General features: G+C 63.7%; 1 protein-coding gene across 22 annotated transcripts in view; it reads left to right on the top strand.

Annotated features, from left to right (window-relative positions):
- Nucleotides 1-16746, top strand: part of UNC13A (unc-13 homolog A) — a 114847-nt gene that overhangs the window by 39185 nt on the left and 58916 nt on the right. For 16 of the 22 annotated variants that reach the window (XM_043535929.1, XM_037885918.2, XM_037885921.2 and 13 more), the window contains exons 2-11: nt 1145-1174; nt 3250-3349; nt 5174-5291; nt 6187-6310; nt 7250-7323; nt 7633-7687; nt 9750-9785; nt 11391-11601; nt 12784-12909; nt 15236-15745. In XM_043535929.1, coding sequence (XP_043391864.1) covers nt 1145-1174; nt 3250-3349; nt 5174-5291; nt 6187-6310; nt 7250-7323; nt 7633-7687; nt 9750-9785; nt 11391-11601; nt 12784-12909; nt 15236-15745 — 1384 coding nt within the window. The remainder of the gene's footprint in view (nt 1-1144; nt 1175-3249; nt 3350-5173; nt 5292-6186; nt 6311-7249; nt 7324-7632; nt 7688-9749; nt 9786-11390; nt 11602-12783; nt 12910-15235; nt 15746-16746) is intronic. The other 6 variants (XM_037885924.2, XM_037885923.2, XM_037885925.2 and 3 more) reach the window with 2 other exon arrangements.

Raw genomic sequence — 16746 nt, forward strand, 5'->3', positions numbered from 1 at the left:
GCCAGTATTGGGGCGAGGGATCTGGGGCCTCTTAGTCGGTCTGTGCACAGTGCCTAGAACGGTGGCGCCTCTAGGCCCTGCCCCCCCCATAACAATACCTTCGCTAAGCAACCTGTGTAATGGGTGCAATGACACTCATCTGTCTCACAGAGCTTCTGCAAAGTTTAATTAGCATCTCTTTGACGCTTTGCTATCTGTGGCTGACGGGCGTTATTCCAGAGAGAGGCGGAGGAATTCCTGGCCCTGTCTATCCAGGAGAGAGCAGGGGTCCTCAAGTATCCTAGCCAGCCAGATGCGAGAACAGGTCTCATGACAAGATCGCAGCATCCACTCAACGCAGGCCTGGTGAGAAAGGTCCTTCTGAGCTCCTGCCATCAGCTCCCCCGTGCTCACTAGCACCAGACGACACCTGACGCACCTCCCAGGACTTGGCTGCTGTTCTCATGCAGTGAGAACCACCCGAAGCACGGCTGAGAGCCCCCCAGCCCAGCCCCGCCCTGTGTCCAGAGCGCAGCATGACGGGCAGGGTTTTCCACCGCGCTGTTTCTCTGGGGCTGGCAGACAGCGCTCTTAAGGTCGAGTCGCTCGTGTCAAGAATTCATAACTGCATGGCCGGACACGAAGGCAGTGGGGATTGGGGGGCGCCTGTGAGTGGCTCGAGGCTGAGAGGGGGCCAAGACACACAGGGGCCAGCATCTTTCCCAGAGACATTTGCTAGTGGGAGGGGGTTACTTGTCTCCATGGCATTTTGAGATGGAGATGGGGCTCAAGTCTGGATCCAGGCCCAAGTTCCAGGGGGCTCGGATCTGGGGGGTGGTTACACCCGGGACACTGGGATGCAGACCCAGTCATCCCCACCTTTCAGGGTTGTAGGACAAGGGGTGACTGACTGCACCCCAAAAGTCTCAAAGACACAGGAGGGTCCTGACCTGGGCCCGAGCTGCCAGCCCCCATTGCAGTGGGCACTAGTACATCCGGAGTGGAGGGGAGAGTGGGGCCCCTGGTTTCCTGCAGAGAGGGGATCTCCAGCGGGTCTCGGCCTGGCTCGCTAGGAGCGGGGACAAGACGGGTCCATTAGCACTTCTCAGGCAGCTCTCTGGGCATGGAGGCTAAAACATTTTATTCTCTCTCTCTCTCTTTGCAGTTAAAAAAGCCAAGTTTGATGGGGCGCAAGGTAAGTCACTCCCACCACCCCTGGTCACATGGGCTACACGAATGCTTGGGGCAGGAGCCTCTCCCCAGGTCCCCATCCACACTGCAGGAGGGGGCCGGGTTTCCCGCAGGGGGCAGCCAGGCTTCCAGTGTGGGTCTGACTTTAAAAAGCAGGATGGGCTAATGAGATGAAGGGTCATTTAGGGCCCCTGGGTGAGCAGCTTGAGTTTGCTGGGGAGAAAGGTACCGAGGGACTAGGCAAGAGGAGCCTCCAGGCCTGAGGGAGGGGACCCTGTAGCCACAAGCCAGGCCTTGCTCTAAGGACTCATGGTGCAGCCCGTCCCAGCTTCCCCAGAGTTTACCGAAAAGGATCAGCAGATACAAGGGACAAAATAGAGAGGAGGTGGGGTCCAGTGGTTAGAGCAGGGGAGCTGGTGTCCGGAGTCCTGGGTTCTATCCTTGGCTCTGGGAGGGAAGTGGGTCTAGTGTTTGGACCAGGGGAGTTGGTGCCAGGACTCCTGGGTTCTGTCCCTGGCTCTGGGAGGCAAGTGGGGTCTAGACACACATGGGTGACACACACACAGCACCCACATCTACAGGCACACAAGCATACTATGCACACAGGTGTGTCGCACACACAGATCTCACTGGCTTCCTTTCTGTGATGCCTGGGCAGGTTCACCCCATCTGTGCAGAGCTGGGGGGCACCCTGCTCCCCTACCTGGGATGGGAAGGCCCGGCAGCCCCCTCCCCCCCGGCAGCCAGTGTAGAGCAGGCGTGCAGAGGGGCTTTGCTGGGGGCAGGGGCCATCCAAACCCATCCAGAGCTGAGGGAGTTTGGCCCCTTGTCCCCGTTTGCACAGAGCTCCAAGCATCACGGGAGCTGAGCCGGCACCAGGAGCGCCCCCTGCTGGACAGCGGAGCTGCTGTCAGTCCCCTTCTGCCCCGGCCTCTACCAGCGCTGGCCCGGGAGGGTGGGAGGTGTCCCACGCACACAGCAGTCGGGTCGAGGTGGGGCTGCCCCAGAGGAGCGCCGAGCGATGCGCTGGGGGCTGTGGGAGAGGGGAGCCAGCCACGCGGCCAGAGGCAGCTTTGCTGAAACACCCAGCGGGGTGAGCGACGCCCCAGGTCCGGGGTGGGGGAGGGTGCTGAGCTGGAGGAGAGAAGTCAAGCCGCTCTCAGTTTTGTCACTCCTGGACATTTGGCACCTCTGGAGTCCCCCCCCCACCCCACCCCTGCCCACCAGCTGGTGCTGCCATCTCTGTCCAGGGCGAGTGAAACGCAGGCCAGGCCAGAGTGGGCTGGGGGGTGGACTGAGGGGCATGAGCAGAGCTGTGGGGGGGCAGATCCCAGGGCTGGGCTAGCAGGGATATGCGGGTTGGGACGGAGGGGCCCTGGCAGAGCTATGTAGGGCAGTCGGGTCAGGATAACCTGCATTAACCATGCTCCATGTGAGCTGAAGCAGCGTCGGGAGCTGACCATGCCCCTAGCTGGCGACAAACTGCTGAAAGTTCTCGCGTGGGCCAGTCCCGGCGCTGAGATGGTCGGGAAGGATGGGGGGGGTGGAGCTGGTGCTGGAGGAGTGGGGGCTGGGCCGGTCCCGGTGCTGAGATGGTCGGGAAGGATGGGTGGGTGGAGCTGGTGCTGGAGGAGTGGGGGCTGGGCCGGTCCCGGTGCTGAGATGGTCGGGAAGGATGGGGGGCTGGAGCTGGTGCTGGAGGAGTGGGGGCTGGGCCGGTGCCGGTGCTGAGATGGTCGGGAAGGATTGGGGGGGTGGAGCTGGTGCTGGAGGAGTGGGGGCTGGGCCGGTGCCGGTGCTGAGATGGTCGGGGAGTCATGGGCAGGGTCGGTGCTGGAGCTGGGCTCAAGGAGGGCAATGCAGGGAAACCCCCCTTGTGTTGTTTGGAGACTCCGCATGGGGACGGGGAGGCCCCTGGGCTGATGGGAAGAGCCAGCGGGTGGCCTTTGAGGCTAGGGGTGGGGAGCATTTCCAGCCCCACAAGGCTGTCCCACCCGCCCAGGGGACTCGCGGTGCCTCCCCGCCCGGGACAGGGCTGATCTGGGCCCAAGGCTCCACCCTCTGCTCCCTTCCCTGCAGAGAAGTTCAACACCTACGTGACCCTGAAGGTGCAGAATGTCAAGAGCACGACAATCGCAGTGCGGGGGAACCTGCCCTGCTGGGAGCAGGACTTCATGTTGTGAGTACAACCCTTGGGTGGGGCGGGGGACGCCAGGAGTCTGGGGGCTCCCGGGGCCTCCTGCTCTTGGGAAGCTGGTGTCAGATAAACCCCGTGTGCCGCATGAGTTCCACAAATCCTCAAAATCAGATATGTGCCGGATAAACTGGGAAGTCGGGAGCTCGGATGCAGGATCCTCGGAGAGTCTCAGGTCACCCCGCCTTCGATGGGTGGCCCGGAGAAACTCCCGGCCCCTCGGCAGCCTCCAGGCCATGGAGCCTGCAATCGCGTGGAGGGGAAGGGGAGGCGTCTCTTGACGCACCCATGGCCGTTGGCCCTGCTAGACCCCCAGGTGGGTGCCGGATCCCTGCTCTCTGCCTGCGCACGATGCCTGAGGCACTCGACACACCGGTGGAGAGCCAGAGAGAGCCACTGCAGTCTGCAGAGGGGTCCTGGGGAACCGGAGCAGGGTGAGACCAGGAATTCCCTACCTGTCAGCAGTGTAAGCACCTGCCATGTCACAGAGAGAGGGGCATGGGGCATGCCTGGAGGCCACAGCTAGGCACAGAGCCTGGGGCTGCTAGGAACATGGCAGCTGTTAACCCCCAAGACGAGGCAGCCCCTGGGGGAATCCCAGCAGCAAGGGAGAGACTGGCGCTGAGGACCGGGCTGCTCCACATGGCAGGAAACCGCCTGTCCCCTTTGCTCCCTCATTCTGCATCCATCTGCTTAAAGCGTCAAACACCAGCGCGTCCCAGACCTGGGGGTCGGGGGGCTGCAGGAGGGGCCGCTGCAGACACAGCCGTGACTCACCAAAGGGCCCTAATTACCATCACACTAATGATGCTCCCATCTCAGGCCACACACTCCAGTGGGAGATTAAAGTGATGTCACAGAGTGTGGGGGAGTCCGAGGCCTGCACCCCTCTTCCTGGGATTCACCGTGACTCTCAGCCAGCCAGTAAAATGGAAGGTTTATTGGACAATAGGAACACAGTCTAAAACAGAGCTTGTGGGTACAACCAGGACCCCTCAGTCAAGTCCTTCTGGGGGGCAGGGAGCTTAGATCCCAACCTTGGGGTTCCCTGGTTCCACCACCCAGCACCAAACTGAAACCAAAACCCCCCCAGCAGGCTCCCTCCTGCAGCCTCTGTCCAGTTTCCCGGGCAGAGGTGCTACCTCCCCGTCCCCCTCCTGGCTCAGGTGACAGGCTCTCAGGTCTCCCATCCCCAGTGAAACTCCCCTGCCACATTCCCAGGTCAACACTCCCCCCTCCCTGCTGCGTCACAAGTGCCAAGGGTCAAACCGTTGGCAGCTCCAGATTTGTCCTTGCTCAGAAGCCGGCTCCTCCGACGGTCGAAGACTCTGACGTCTACGCAGCAAAGCAGGAGGAGATTCGGAAGCATGTTGGTGTGGGTTAAACTCACACCTCGGATGCTGGGAAATTCAAACTCCCCCTCCACACACACGTTTCTGTAGGACCTACCAAAGAAAAAAGCGCCCCCCCTCCACAATTAACTCCGACACAATTTCCAGAGCTGAGCTGTGTCTAGATGACAAGTCACAGCCAGTGCAATCTTGGGAGCTGGCGCTGTCTATCTAACCTCCCTATGCCGTGTTCCAGCGCTGGCTGGGGGCGGGGGGCTCCCAGTTCCCCCAGTCCCAGCCTCTCCCAGCAGGGGGCGCTGTGGGGAATGGGGCAGCAGCACCGACTCCCAGCCGCTGCAGTGAGTGGCCCTCACTCATATGTGGGGCCGGGAGCCAGGCCGCCCAGGGCTTCGGGAGAGGCAGCGAGCCAGATGGGGCCAGCGCTGATGGGCACGTGGTCACTTTGCTTCCCTTGCAGTGAGATTAACCGGTTGGACCTGGGGCTGACGGTGGAGGTGTGGAACAAGGGGCTGATCTGGGACACCATGGTGGGGACGGTGTGGATCCCTCTGCAGACTATCCGGCAGTCCAACGAGGTAGGCACAGGGCGCTCTCCCCAGCAGGACCCAGACAGCAGCCACTCCCGGACCTTCCTGGCTCCCTGTCCCGGTCTCTGCCCTTCGGAGCCCGGCCAGGACTGGGCATCGGTCGCCACCTGCCGGCCTTCTAGGGGGCGGGGCGAGGGGAGGGTCTGTGTCTGGGGGGAGCCACCCGTCCCCTGGACCCCGAAGTCCCCTTCCTGTGCCGAGGCTCAGCCTCCTCCTAACCCACAGGGCACTTCCCAGCAGAGCCAGGCTGGTGGTGCCAGGAGACAGGTGGGGAAGGGCAGGTGTCCACCTGCTTGGGGGTGGGGAGAGTCAGCCAGGGGGATTTGAGGTTCTCTTCCAGCAGCTGGGAGGAAAGCAACGTGGGGGGGGGGGGGGAGGAGGAGTCTCCAGGGTGCAAAGGTTTAATGATGAGCCTGTGGACCAAGCCCTCGTGCCCCCTGCAGCGGTCGATGCTCTAAGGCGCCATGGGGCAGGCCAGGGATTTAGCTTCCCTGCCCTGGTACTGCTCCTGCGTGCTCCATGACCTAGCACTGCCGCAAATTGTCCTCTCCTGAAGGGGGGCTCGAGGCAGGGGGCGGGTGGAGTGGACATGGCTGTCCAGACAGCACAGCTCTTTGCTATGGCTGCTAGCAGGAGGGAGAGCAGGGGTCTGGGACTCCCGACTCCTGGGTTCCATTCCTGGCTCAGGAAATCTCTTCCCCCCTTGTGCCTCAGTTTCACCCCCCAGTAACAGACCCTCCCCCAGCACACAGAGCTGTGAGGCTTAGCCCCATGAAAGGGCCAGAGCAGGGGAGCATGACTGGGTTATTTGCCAGGCTGGGAGAGTCTAAACTGAGCTTCGTTCCCCTGGCATCTGTCCTGACCCCCCAGTTCTCTCCCCTAGGAGGGCCCCGGGGAATGGCTCACCCTCGACTCCCAGGTCATCATGACTGACAACGAGATCTCTGGCACCAAGGACCCCACCTTCCACCGCATCCTGCTGGACACCCGCTTTGAGTTACCGCTCGGTACGGTGCCCTCCTCAGGGCCAGGGGGCAAGAGGGGCTCCTGGCCTGTGCCCCCATCCCTATCCGTGTGCCCGGGGTTCTCCCTTCTTGGGGATATTTCCCGCCTCACACCCCAGATGTGTAGATGAGGGGGGATTGAAAGATGGGGGGGCCCAAAACTGGAAACACAATGGGGGCTGTGGTTCAGGATTGAGGGGCACCAGCAGAGCTGTGGGGTGAGCCCAGGGCGGGGATAGCTGGTGCTGTGGGTCAGGATTGAGGGGCACTGGCAGAGCTGTGGGGCGAGCCCAGGGCTGGGATAGCTGGGGCTGTGGTTCAGGATTGAGGGGCACTGGCAGAACTGTGGGGCGAGCCCGGGGTCAGGACTGAGGGGCATCATCACAGTCCTTTCCTGGATCCCCTCCCTCACGCCGTGTGCCCAGCTTACAGCTCCTCCTCTCCACCCTCCTTTCCCTTCCGGTGACGAGCTGATTGGAGTGTGGGGCTCCCCAACTCCACTCCCACTCCCCAGGCTGGAGCTGGGAGCCCTGGCTCCTGCCCATCTCGGTCCCAGCCTCTGGTCCTTTCCCCTGGTGAATTAATGCCAACAATCAATGCAGTGACATCGCTGGCTCCCTGTAAGGGCAGATTTCGCCGTCGCCCGCCACAAGCCAGCATCGGGGGCAAGGCTGGGACGGCAATTGTCCTTTCTCTCCCATCTCCTCTGGCCCAGCCTTGCCACCCCCCTTCCCTCCATGCCCCACAGATCCACCCCCCCCACCCCCAGCACAGGCTGCCTCTCCCTGCCATCCTCTGCTCAGCTGCAGGCCCAGCCAGAGGCCGGTCCCATGCCCCAGACGTGGGCCCCCATATGCAGGGCCCCAGGAGCTGCGTTGGGAGGGAGGGGCCGGGCTGCGGAGACCCCACGGGCTGCTGGCAAGGGGGCCTCTCTGCTTTCAGACATCCCCGAGGAGGAGGCCAGGTACTGGGCGAAGAAGCTGGAGCAGCTGAATGCTATGAAGGATCAGGACGATGTAAGTCAGCTCTGGGGCCTGGCACCCCCTGCCGGCCCTGATCCCTTGTGTGTGTCCTCAGCTCCCCCCGCCCCCCAGCACTGCTGGGTTGTGTGCATGCGGGTGGCGCCTGGCTGGGCGAGCGTGCCAGGGCCTCACTGGCAGAGACAGGACCAGGGGGACGGGGCAGGAAATCAGAGCGTCCCACAGGGATCTGCACTGAGTGCCCTGGGGGTCACCCCCTGAAGGGCTGCGGGACCTGGGGGAGGGGGCCGGGCCGGAGACTGCCTGGCCGGGGGGCCCGTGACCGTCCCTCTGTTCTCTCCCCAGTACGAGTTCCAGGAGGAGCAGGACAAGCCGCTCCCCGTGCCCGGCTCCCCGTGCTGTAAGTACCGATCACCTCCAGCATCCAGCCCCCAACTCCTCTGGGCCTGTGACCCGCCCGCTCCCGCAGAGCTGGGTCACAGGCGCCTCTCGGGCCAGACCCCGGGGGGGGCTGGATGGTGCCTGGACAGAGCTGGGGGGTGGGAGGAGCTTGTGGCATCTCCTGACTCTGTGCAACACCCCGGAACTTGTTTGACCCCCCCCAGGTGAGGTGGGATGAGGATGATCATAGGGCCTGTGTCTCCCTTGCCCCCCAACTCACGGTCCCCACCCAGTTCCCGTGCATGGCCCCCCCCAACCTGATTAGCATGGGGCCGACGCCTCTCACCCGCACCCTGTGCGTCGCCCGCTCTGGGTCAGCAGCTGCAGCTTGGCAGCGTTCCTGCAAGGGGGCGACAGCTGGGGAGGGGTCTGGGCTGACGACACGCCCCAGCCGGGGAAGCAGGGACTCGGCCTCGGTCGCTGGAGCCATGATCCCCCTCCTCCGAAGTCCTTGGCCCCCTTCCCTCTCTCCTTCCTCCTGCTCTGTCTCCCTCCCCTCCTCTGCCGTGTGTTCGCTCTCCTCCGCTCCCGTCCTCTGCCTTGGTCTGGGAAGCTTTGGAGCAGGGTCCATTCGGCTCGGCCCACGTCGGGGAGGCAGGTCGCCTGAACAGAGGGGGGAGCAGGAAGGGCAGGGAGCAGTTGGGACGGGGCTGAGGAAGAGCTGACAGGGATGGGGTCTCAGCAGCGGGTTAGGGAGAAGGGCCCAGCTCACCGAGGGGAGATAAAGCCACGGCATGCAGGGTCGGATCTGGCCGAGTAGCACCGAGCCTGGAGGAAGCTGGGTCTGGGTGGCCCTGCTCACGTGGGGAAGGAGCTAAGGCATCAGGGCCGGAGCATCTGAGGTAGGGAGGTGCCCACATGAAGGCAGAGTTGGGGGCTGGATCCTCCCCAAATCTCTTGGCCTTGCAGTGAGATGTGGCCCCACCCAGCCCAGCTGGCAGGAGAGTCGCTGGGTGACCTTGAACCAGTCACTTCTCCCAGCCTGCCGACACTCCGTGCCTCGGTTTCCTCCTCTGCGACATGGGGGCTCATCACACCCATGATGAGTGGGTTGAGCGTTGAGGCGTTGAAAGGGCTGGGCGTTGAGGCAAATTGGTCAGTGGGCCTAATTCTCTCGTGCCCTAAGGCCGGTGAGGTCAGTGGGGTTACCCCAGGGATGACTCTGCCCCATTAGATCTGAGCCAGGCATGAGGGGTTCTCACCCCTGCTTCTGTTGACGTCCTTCAGCGTGGCGTCCGGCCTCCTGCGTTTGCTCCCTCCTGCTGCCCCAGGCTTTCTTCCCCTGGTTCGCTGTGGCGCGAAGGCTGGGGAGCTGCGTATGCAGCTGCGGGCTCTGGCCGAACGGCTCGTGGGTCTTTTTGGCACGCTCGTGTTCACGAATTCGGAGAATGACGACCAGCCGAGATATGGCCAGGGAGCGGGGCCCCCCAGACCCTGAATGTGGAGATGGCGGATTCAGGGCCCAGTGCCAGGCTCTCTCCTCCTGGGGAGGGGGGGGGCAGAAAGAGGGGCTCGGGGTGCCCGGAGCAGCCCCACAGCGGAACACCCCTGCCCCTCCCACTCCCCATCCGGGGCGAGAAGGAGGCGACCCAGATCCACCAGGATTAAAGAGCCACTCCCCCGCCCTATGCTCTTTCTCCCAGCCTGCCCCGAACATCTGGATCTGCCTCTCACAAACCCCCGCTCTTCCCCCAGTCCTCTCCTGCCACGAATCCTTGCTCTCCCCATGTCCTTGCAGCGTGCCTCATCCGCCCTCTCCGAGCCTATGGCAGAGAGGGGCCCAGGCCGCGGCGCTCAGCTCGGGGTCTGAATTTCCCCAGCGCTTGGTGGGGGCCAGGGCTGGAGCCAGAACCCCGACTCAGCCCGGCGTAGCGCTGGAGTCTGAGCGTCGGGGCTGCGGGGGGAAGCTGGGGGTTTGCTTTGGGCCTGGCTCTAAATGGGGCTTGGTTGTCCCACCCGGGCTCTAACACCTCCTCCCACAGCCGTGTCCGTCTTATTGTCTCTGCCCCTTTTCTTTATAGGCAACTGGAATTATTTTGGCTGGGGAGAGCAGCAGAGTAAGTATCCGATCGCCTTCTCGCCCCGAATGCAGGTGGCACCCCCCTTTCCTACCCACTGGCCTCCCAAAGGGCTGCCCACGCACCCACCCCCAACCAGGGGGAGGAGCATTCTGCCTCTGGCCCCCCTAAGGCCCGGCGGCTAAAACAGAAGAGCCGTGCAGGGGAGCAGAGGGGTCCAGGTGGCTCAGGGAGTGGCATGACTAGCGGGCAATGCAGGGGGGCCTGGGACTAGACTCACCTCTGCCTTGGCCTTGCCTGGCTTTCATCTTTTCATGTAGCTGGGACGTCTCCCCAGTGCTCCTGGATAGAGGGGCACAGGACTATCTACAAATGCTTTTTTAAATGGGGTGGGTGGATGGACCGTCCCCAGGGCAGGGAGGCTGGGCTCAGGGGGATGGGGCAGCATGCAGATGGCATTGCAATCTTTGGTCAATCCCAGCACGCCGGGCCCGGACACAGGGCACTGGGCTTTTCTTGGTCCATGGGCACCAGCCAAAGGGGATTGCCCAGGGACCCCCTGCCTCTCCAAGGCAGGAGAGCAGTAGGGGTAAGTCGGCATCCTGTAGACCCCTCCTCCATCTCTTCCTCCCCCTCTCCCCTCCCACCTTATGTATACTCCCATTCCCTCCCCTCCCTCCCAGGCTGGGGTAGCGGCTCTGGCTGATTCACCAGGATAAGGAATCCCATTGCACTCCACCCCCCGGAAGGTGGAAGGTCCTTGCGGGCTGGGGGAAGGCAGCTTGGTGGGTTGATGCCCTGAAGGCCCTGGGCGCTCCCAGGCTGGAGGATGTGGTAGGCCTTGACCTCCCGCTCGCGGCACCACGGCCACGCTGCTCACATCTGCCCAAGCTGGGAACGACGCTCCAGTGTAAGATGCACAGAGCTCGACCATCTAAATCCCCCTCCTTGACTCCGCCCCAATGGCACCAGCCGAACACGCGGCTCAGTCATGCCCACCAGTGCTCAGGCACCATTGTGGAACCGTGTGGCCTCGAACTCCTGTGTCAGGCCCACTGCCTCCGAAAGGAAAGGAGCCCAGGGACGGTCGCCCTAAGAGGTGACAGAGGGCAGCCTTGAGCGGGACAGAGTTCTGCAGGATTGGGGAGCTGGCATGGTGCCCAGCCACCAGGGTCTAGCCTCTGCCAGCAGTCTGTGCACAGGGGGTGGGTTGTGGAGCAGGGTGAACGGGCACACGGAGGCAGACTGCTGCTGGAGCGCACCGGGGCAGCTTGGCTTTGGTCAGAGCCATCGGCTACCGGAGCACGAAACTTCCCTGTGTACCCAGCAGGTGCCAGCGCCCCTCTTCCCACACACACAGCCGGGGCCGGATACCCAGAGCTTCTGGGCACTGGCAGTGCCCTGGACATCAGTGCCCACCAAGCGTAGGCCCCTCTCTAGGCCTCGGTCAGTGTCTTCCAGCTGGGTCTCCTAGGAGAAAGTCCCACAGAGGCGGGGGCCTTTGAAGCAGTGGCCCGGTTCTCACTGATGCCAGCCGGGCAGTAGAGGTTGGCATTGTCCTTGCTGCTGAGACAGTGGCTATCTCAGGCCTCTCTGGCCCCTTCCCATGCAAAACACTCACCGGTGGCAGCCGGCCCTTTGCAGATGACGACCCCGACAGCACCATGGATGACCGGGACAGCGATTACCGAAGCGAGACCAGTAATAGCATCCCGCCTCCGTACTACACCACTTCCCAGCCCAATGCCTCGGTCCACCAGTATCCCATGAGGCACCAGCAGCAGAGCTCCCGCGACTCGTACACGGACTCCGTGCAGAGCTACGAGGTGGACTACTCGGATCAGCGGCCCATCAGGTAGAGTTGGGGAAGGCCGGCGCCGGCCCTCGGAAGGCAAGTGCTGCAGACACGTGGTGGTTGGCAGCCCCAGCCATCAGGTGGGAGAGGTTAGGCCAGGCTATGCTGCAACAATGACGGGGAGAGAGATGGATGGGAAGGGAGCTGTCTCGGAGGAGGAGAAAAGCCTTGCCCTTGGGCAGATTAGCTAGAGCTCTTGGCACAGGTTGGACAGAGCTGGTATGCAGTGGTGCCCACCCTAGCATTTCTGTGCCGACCCCAGCCGCTTCCTCCAGAATCTTAGCTTTCATTCAAAATTAAAATCCAGGCTCTGTGGGGAAAGCCCCGGAGGCTGCGCGGATGCAGGCAGTTAGAACCTGCTGCCTGAGGAGAGGGGCCAGCGGCTGCCTGCATTCCTCTCGCTGGATGTTTAACTCTGAAACCTAATGATGGGTCCAAGTGGTGCCCTTGTTCACTGTTCTGTGGCAGTAGAAACAGCTATTCTGGGATTGTGGGCAGAGTTTGGGATTGTGGGTGGAGTTTGACTAACGAGTGCTTCCTCCCCATCTAATCCCTGGCTAGCGTTAGAACACTGAAGGGTAAAGCAAAACCCTAAGAAACATCGGGGAGATGAAGGTTTGGGGGATCCGTCCAAGTCCCAGGGACAGTCCTCTCCACTCTGGAGACACCGAGGGCAGGGCTATTGCTGATCAGGATCTAGGTGCTCGGGCAGGGCTGTGCAGGATGGACCAGGAGTGGAGTAGCTGAAGATGCTGCAGAGACTTTGTGGAGCTGTCTGGGCCCGGCCTGGAAGTGTAGCCGGGCTGTCTGCATTGGCAGAGCTGTCGGGGGAAGTTTCCATGCCGTCTGCCTTCCCTGCACCGATCTATCTGCTGGCCGCACAGCCTCCCTGCTCTTCAGCGTTCAGCCTCAGGACCCCTCACTCCCACCCGCAGGGAGATCCCTGACTGGGGAATACCCTCCTAGCCCTCCCCCAAAATCCTACACTCCCTCGGGCATGGGGGGAACGGCCGCAGGACCCCCGGTGCCATGGCTCCGTTGGTGTGTGGGCGGATGCCAGGGGCGCGGCCCCGAGGAGAGGAGCTTTCATGCGGCGCGGCCTTACTGGGAGCTCACTGTCTGCTGTGGGGTCGTTGGTTCCCGGGTGACCGTTGCTGACCATGTTCCTCTCCTCCCCGGCAGACGCTACGATAGCGTCGATTCTGCCACAAACGGGCCCAGCGACGCTGAGTCCGCCTCTGAGTCGAGCAGGCGGGCCAGCCGCCAGTTCTCCCTTGAGAGCGGGCGGTCCCTAGACCTGTCGGAGAGGTGGGTCTCTACCTTGTCTCTAGCCTTGTGCCTGATGCAGCGTGCTGTGGTGGGTCCTTGCCGCCCGGGTTAGGCCGATACCAGTCCCGGCAATGGCAGCCCCAGGTGGCTGCCGGAATTACCCGCTGCCTCCCCCCGCCCCGGCCACTCCTGCGTATCAGATTCATCGGCCCCGGGGGGAAACGACAAGGCTCCTTTGCGTGGGTCCCTCGCGGTGTCCAGTGTAAAGTGCATTGCACATGCATCCCAGCTGCAGCGAGAGATGCCCCGAGCCAAGGGACCGGACCGGTTCTCTGACGGGTCCTCCCTGAGGCAGGGTTCCCTGGCCATCGGGCAGTTGATGCCAGTTGGGCAGGTTGGCATTGACCTTGCTGCTTTGACAGAACCAGAACCAGTGTGGGGGGGGAGAAATACCTAAAGGGGGCAGGACGGAGCCTGGCAGCTTCCTTCACCTGGCTGGGATTGAAGGCATTCTGTTCACCCCCTGTGGCCTGGGCGTGCGGCTGGCTCGGTCGGCCCACGCAGCCTTGGTCCTTCGACCAGTCCCATTCTCACCACCCCAAAGGTGGGGTCGGCCGCCCCTCGCTTGGGATCCCCATTGCCCCCTCTAACTGGCCTCCCCAGTCGGACCAAATCTCCGGGGTGCAGTTTCCCGGAGCGCTCAGCAGGGTGGGAAGCCAGGCTCCGGATCTCAGCACACCCTCCAGCCATGCACGGCCAACGTTCAAGCCCAGCTTCAGCGCTGCTGCTGGCTCCCTCCCGGGTGGCCCGTGAATGATTTAAGCAGCGAGGGGCCAGGGCAGCTGCCTGGCAGGGTAGCTCTAGGCCTCATGGGGAGGAAACACTGACGAGAATGTGCAATGCATTTGAGGACACCTACCCTTGCCTGGGGAAGCCTGATCCTGAGACCTTGGTGCGCTCGGGGTTTTACAGGATTGGGGCCTGGAGCCCCACATGGGAGGGGTGACTCCTGTGCTTTTGAGCATTTTCCTGGCTCTTTAAATTCTCTTTTGGGGGGTGGGGTTTGGTGAGGGGGCCTCTGGGTGCTGAGGAGCCCAGAGTGGGGAGGTTTTGCCTCTCTTCTCTGCCACAACCTGGCCGGGTCCCCTCGGTGGTGAGTCCCAGCTCTGTGAGCTTGGATGACCTCCCCCGGTGCGTCTATCCCCAAGCCACCCATACTCTCCCAGGCCAGGCAACCGGCCCCTCCAGCCGGCTTCCTGCCGAACGTGGGGCTTGGCCAGAAGGGCACCGGTGCCGGTGTCTGCGTGCCCTCCCCGCTCCCACCCCCCACTGCCGGTGCCGGAGATGTGGTGTCGGCCTATCCCCAGGCGTGTCCCTGTACTATGTCTGCATGCGCGCTTACTGTGAGCCTCTCGCTCGGAGGCACCGCGATTGCTGGGGCGCTCGGAGAATCGCCCCTGGTTTTCTCCCTCCTTGTGTCCAGTGGTTTGGTTTGTCACAGACCCCCTTCTCCCCGAACCCCCTCCCTCTGAGCCCTCCACCTTCCTCCCCCGGAGCCTCCCCCTGACCGGATCCCTGAGCAGTGGGCTCGGCCTGTGGGGAGAGGCCCGAGGAGCGTGTCTGGGGCGGGCGGGGGCCAGGCCAGGCTGGGCAGTGGGGAGGTGTGCCGGAGAGGGAGTGGGATGGGGGGGGCGGAAGGGAGGGCAGGAGAGAGGAGCTGTGGGGAGAAGGAAGAGTTGAGGGATTTCTGGGCGCGATGGAGGAGCGAGTGATGGGGAGAAGAGGGAATGGCCGGAAAGGGGACGTGGAGGGGCATGGGGGGGACGTGGGGGGGACCATGGGCGTGGGCTACACCTGGCTGCCCGTGCAGCGCCGCTCCCAGGGGGGCACCGCGTGCCTTGGCTGACAGAGGCACGTCTGCTCTGCCTGCTGCCTGGGGGCTGCTGAAAGGATGGGCAAGGGGTCTCTGAGGTACCCCGGCCTAACTGGCCAGCCGCCGATTGCAGGCCCCCCCCCCCCCAATTCCCCGTTCTCCGGCCCAGCCGTGAGGCCCAGGATCGGGGCCAGAGCAGCGGCGTGGCACTGGGCCCCTCCGGTGCCACCCGGGCTGAGGAGCAGGACTGGAAAGCGGCGACATTTCCCCTTCCCTGCCCCCGCTGCCGGCTCACCCGCGGGCCCAAGCCGCGGGCGGGTACCAATGGGCCCATCCTGGCACGCTTCCCCTCAGCGGCACCGCCTGGCAGCCAGGCTCCGGCAGCCTGGGGAAGGATACAGCCGGCTGGACGGGGCAGGGGGAACCGGCTTGGACCCACAGGCCCATTTTAAGCCTTTTCTGTCCTCTCCCCTCCATCCCACCCCCACGCAGCCCCACCGGGAGCAGCCACTACGCCTCGTCCGGGGAGCTGAGCCAAGGCAGCTCCCAGCTGAGCGATGACTTCGACCCCGACAACGAGAGCCTGCGGGGCTCGGAGCTGGACGAGCGGGACGGGGACTCCTACCACTCCTGCCACAGCTCCGTCAGCTACCACGACGACTCGCCCCACTGGGAGGAGGACTTCTACCCTGAGGAGGAGGACGAGGACTACAGCGAGAACGAGCGGGACTACCCCCAGGCCCGGGCCGCCCCGCTGCGGGACCAGGAGGCGGACGAGGCCAAGCCCCTGGAGCGCGAGCCCTACCCACAGCCGCCGGTCAAGCAACCGGTGCCCCTGCCGCAGACGCAGCAGGTGCCAGCGCAGAAGCAGCAGCAGGAGAGGAAGGAGGAGAAGGCAGCTTATGTCCTGGAGGAGACTCCGGAGATCCCCCAGGGAAAGCCAGCAGCGGAGGAACCCCCGGTCCCAGAGAGAGCGCCGGAGCCCCCAAAGCCGGCCGAGAGGTGAGGAGGAAGGGGGGCGCTGGCAGAGGGAGGAAGGGCTCCCAGGTGGGTGGCGTTTTCTCCGGTAGGGGCTCCAAGCTGCCTACGGTGCTCACCCACCCTGGGGCCAGGCAGCTGGGCCTGGCTGGGGCGAGCCGTGCAGTGACCTGTGCTGGCTCAGGGAACTGGAACGTAAAGCCCGGGGCTCGGACTGGCAGCGTGCTGTGTCCGCAGGGCCAGCTCTCTGGCGTGCCCCATCCCTGCGCTGGTCCTGGGCGGCCACGATGGGCGTGAGCCATAGCTGGCGGTAACAACTCATGGTGTGTATGTCACGCTAGCGACCCGTGGAGCCGGCACGCTAGCGACCCGTGGGGAGCTCACGCTAGTGACCCATGGGGAGGTCACACTAGCGACCCGGAGGCCCAGCATGCTAGCAACCCGTGGAGCCGGCACATTAGCAACCCGTGGGGGGCTCACGCTAGTGACCCACGGGCCCAGCACACTAGTGACTCATGGGGAGCTCATGCTAGCGACCCATGAGAAGGTCACACTAGTGACCCGTGGGGCCGGCACGCTAGTGACCCATGGGGAGGTCACACTAGTGACCCGTGGGGCCGGCACACTAGTGGGGACATGAGCTCCTTGCACACTGTGGCCCACTGCTACATGACCCAGGGGGGAGCATGTGGCTGCCATGAGTGTGCCCTGTGCCTGGCTGGCTGGTTGCTGGGTACCCCACTGCTGCACGGCGACCGGGCCATAGGCATGGAGGAGGGGCCCGGGCTGATGTTCTGAACCAGCCTTAGGGCCCCGTCCTGTTCTCATTGGTGCCCATGGAGCCTTTCCCTTTATGCCAGCGGCAGCTGGAGCAAGCCCCAGGACCTGGTCCCCAGCAGCCTGAAGCAGCTGTCGTGCCTCGATCCCAAGCTGGCGATGCCTTTACCACTGTGGCACCCAGACCTGCTCTGAGCAGGGGCAGACAACACAGGACCAGACATGCTGCCTGCCCCGGGAGCGCTGCC

Source organism: Chelonia mydas, chromosome 25 (assembly GCF_015237465.2).
Source record: "Chelonia mydas isolate rCheMyd1 chromosome 25, rCheMyd1.pri.v2, whole genome shotgun sequence".
In the NCBI taxonomy this organism is placed as follows: Eukaryota; Metazoa; Chordata; order Testudines; family Cheloniidae; genus Chelonia; species Chelonia mydas.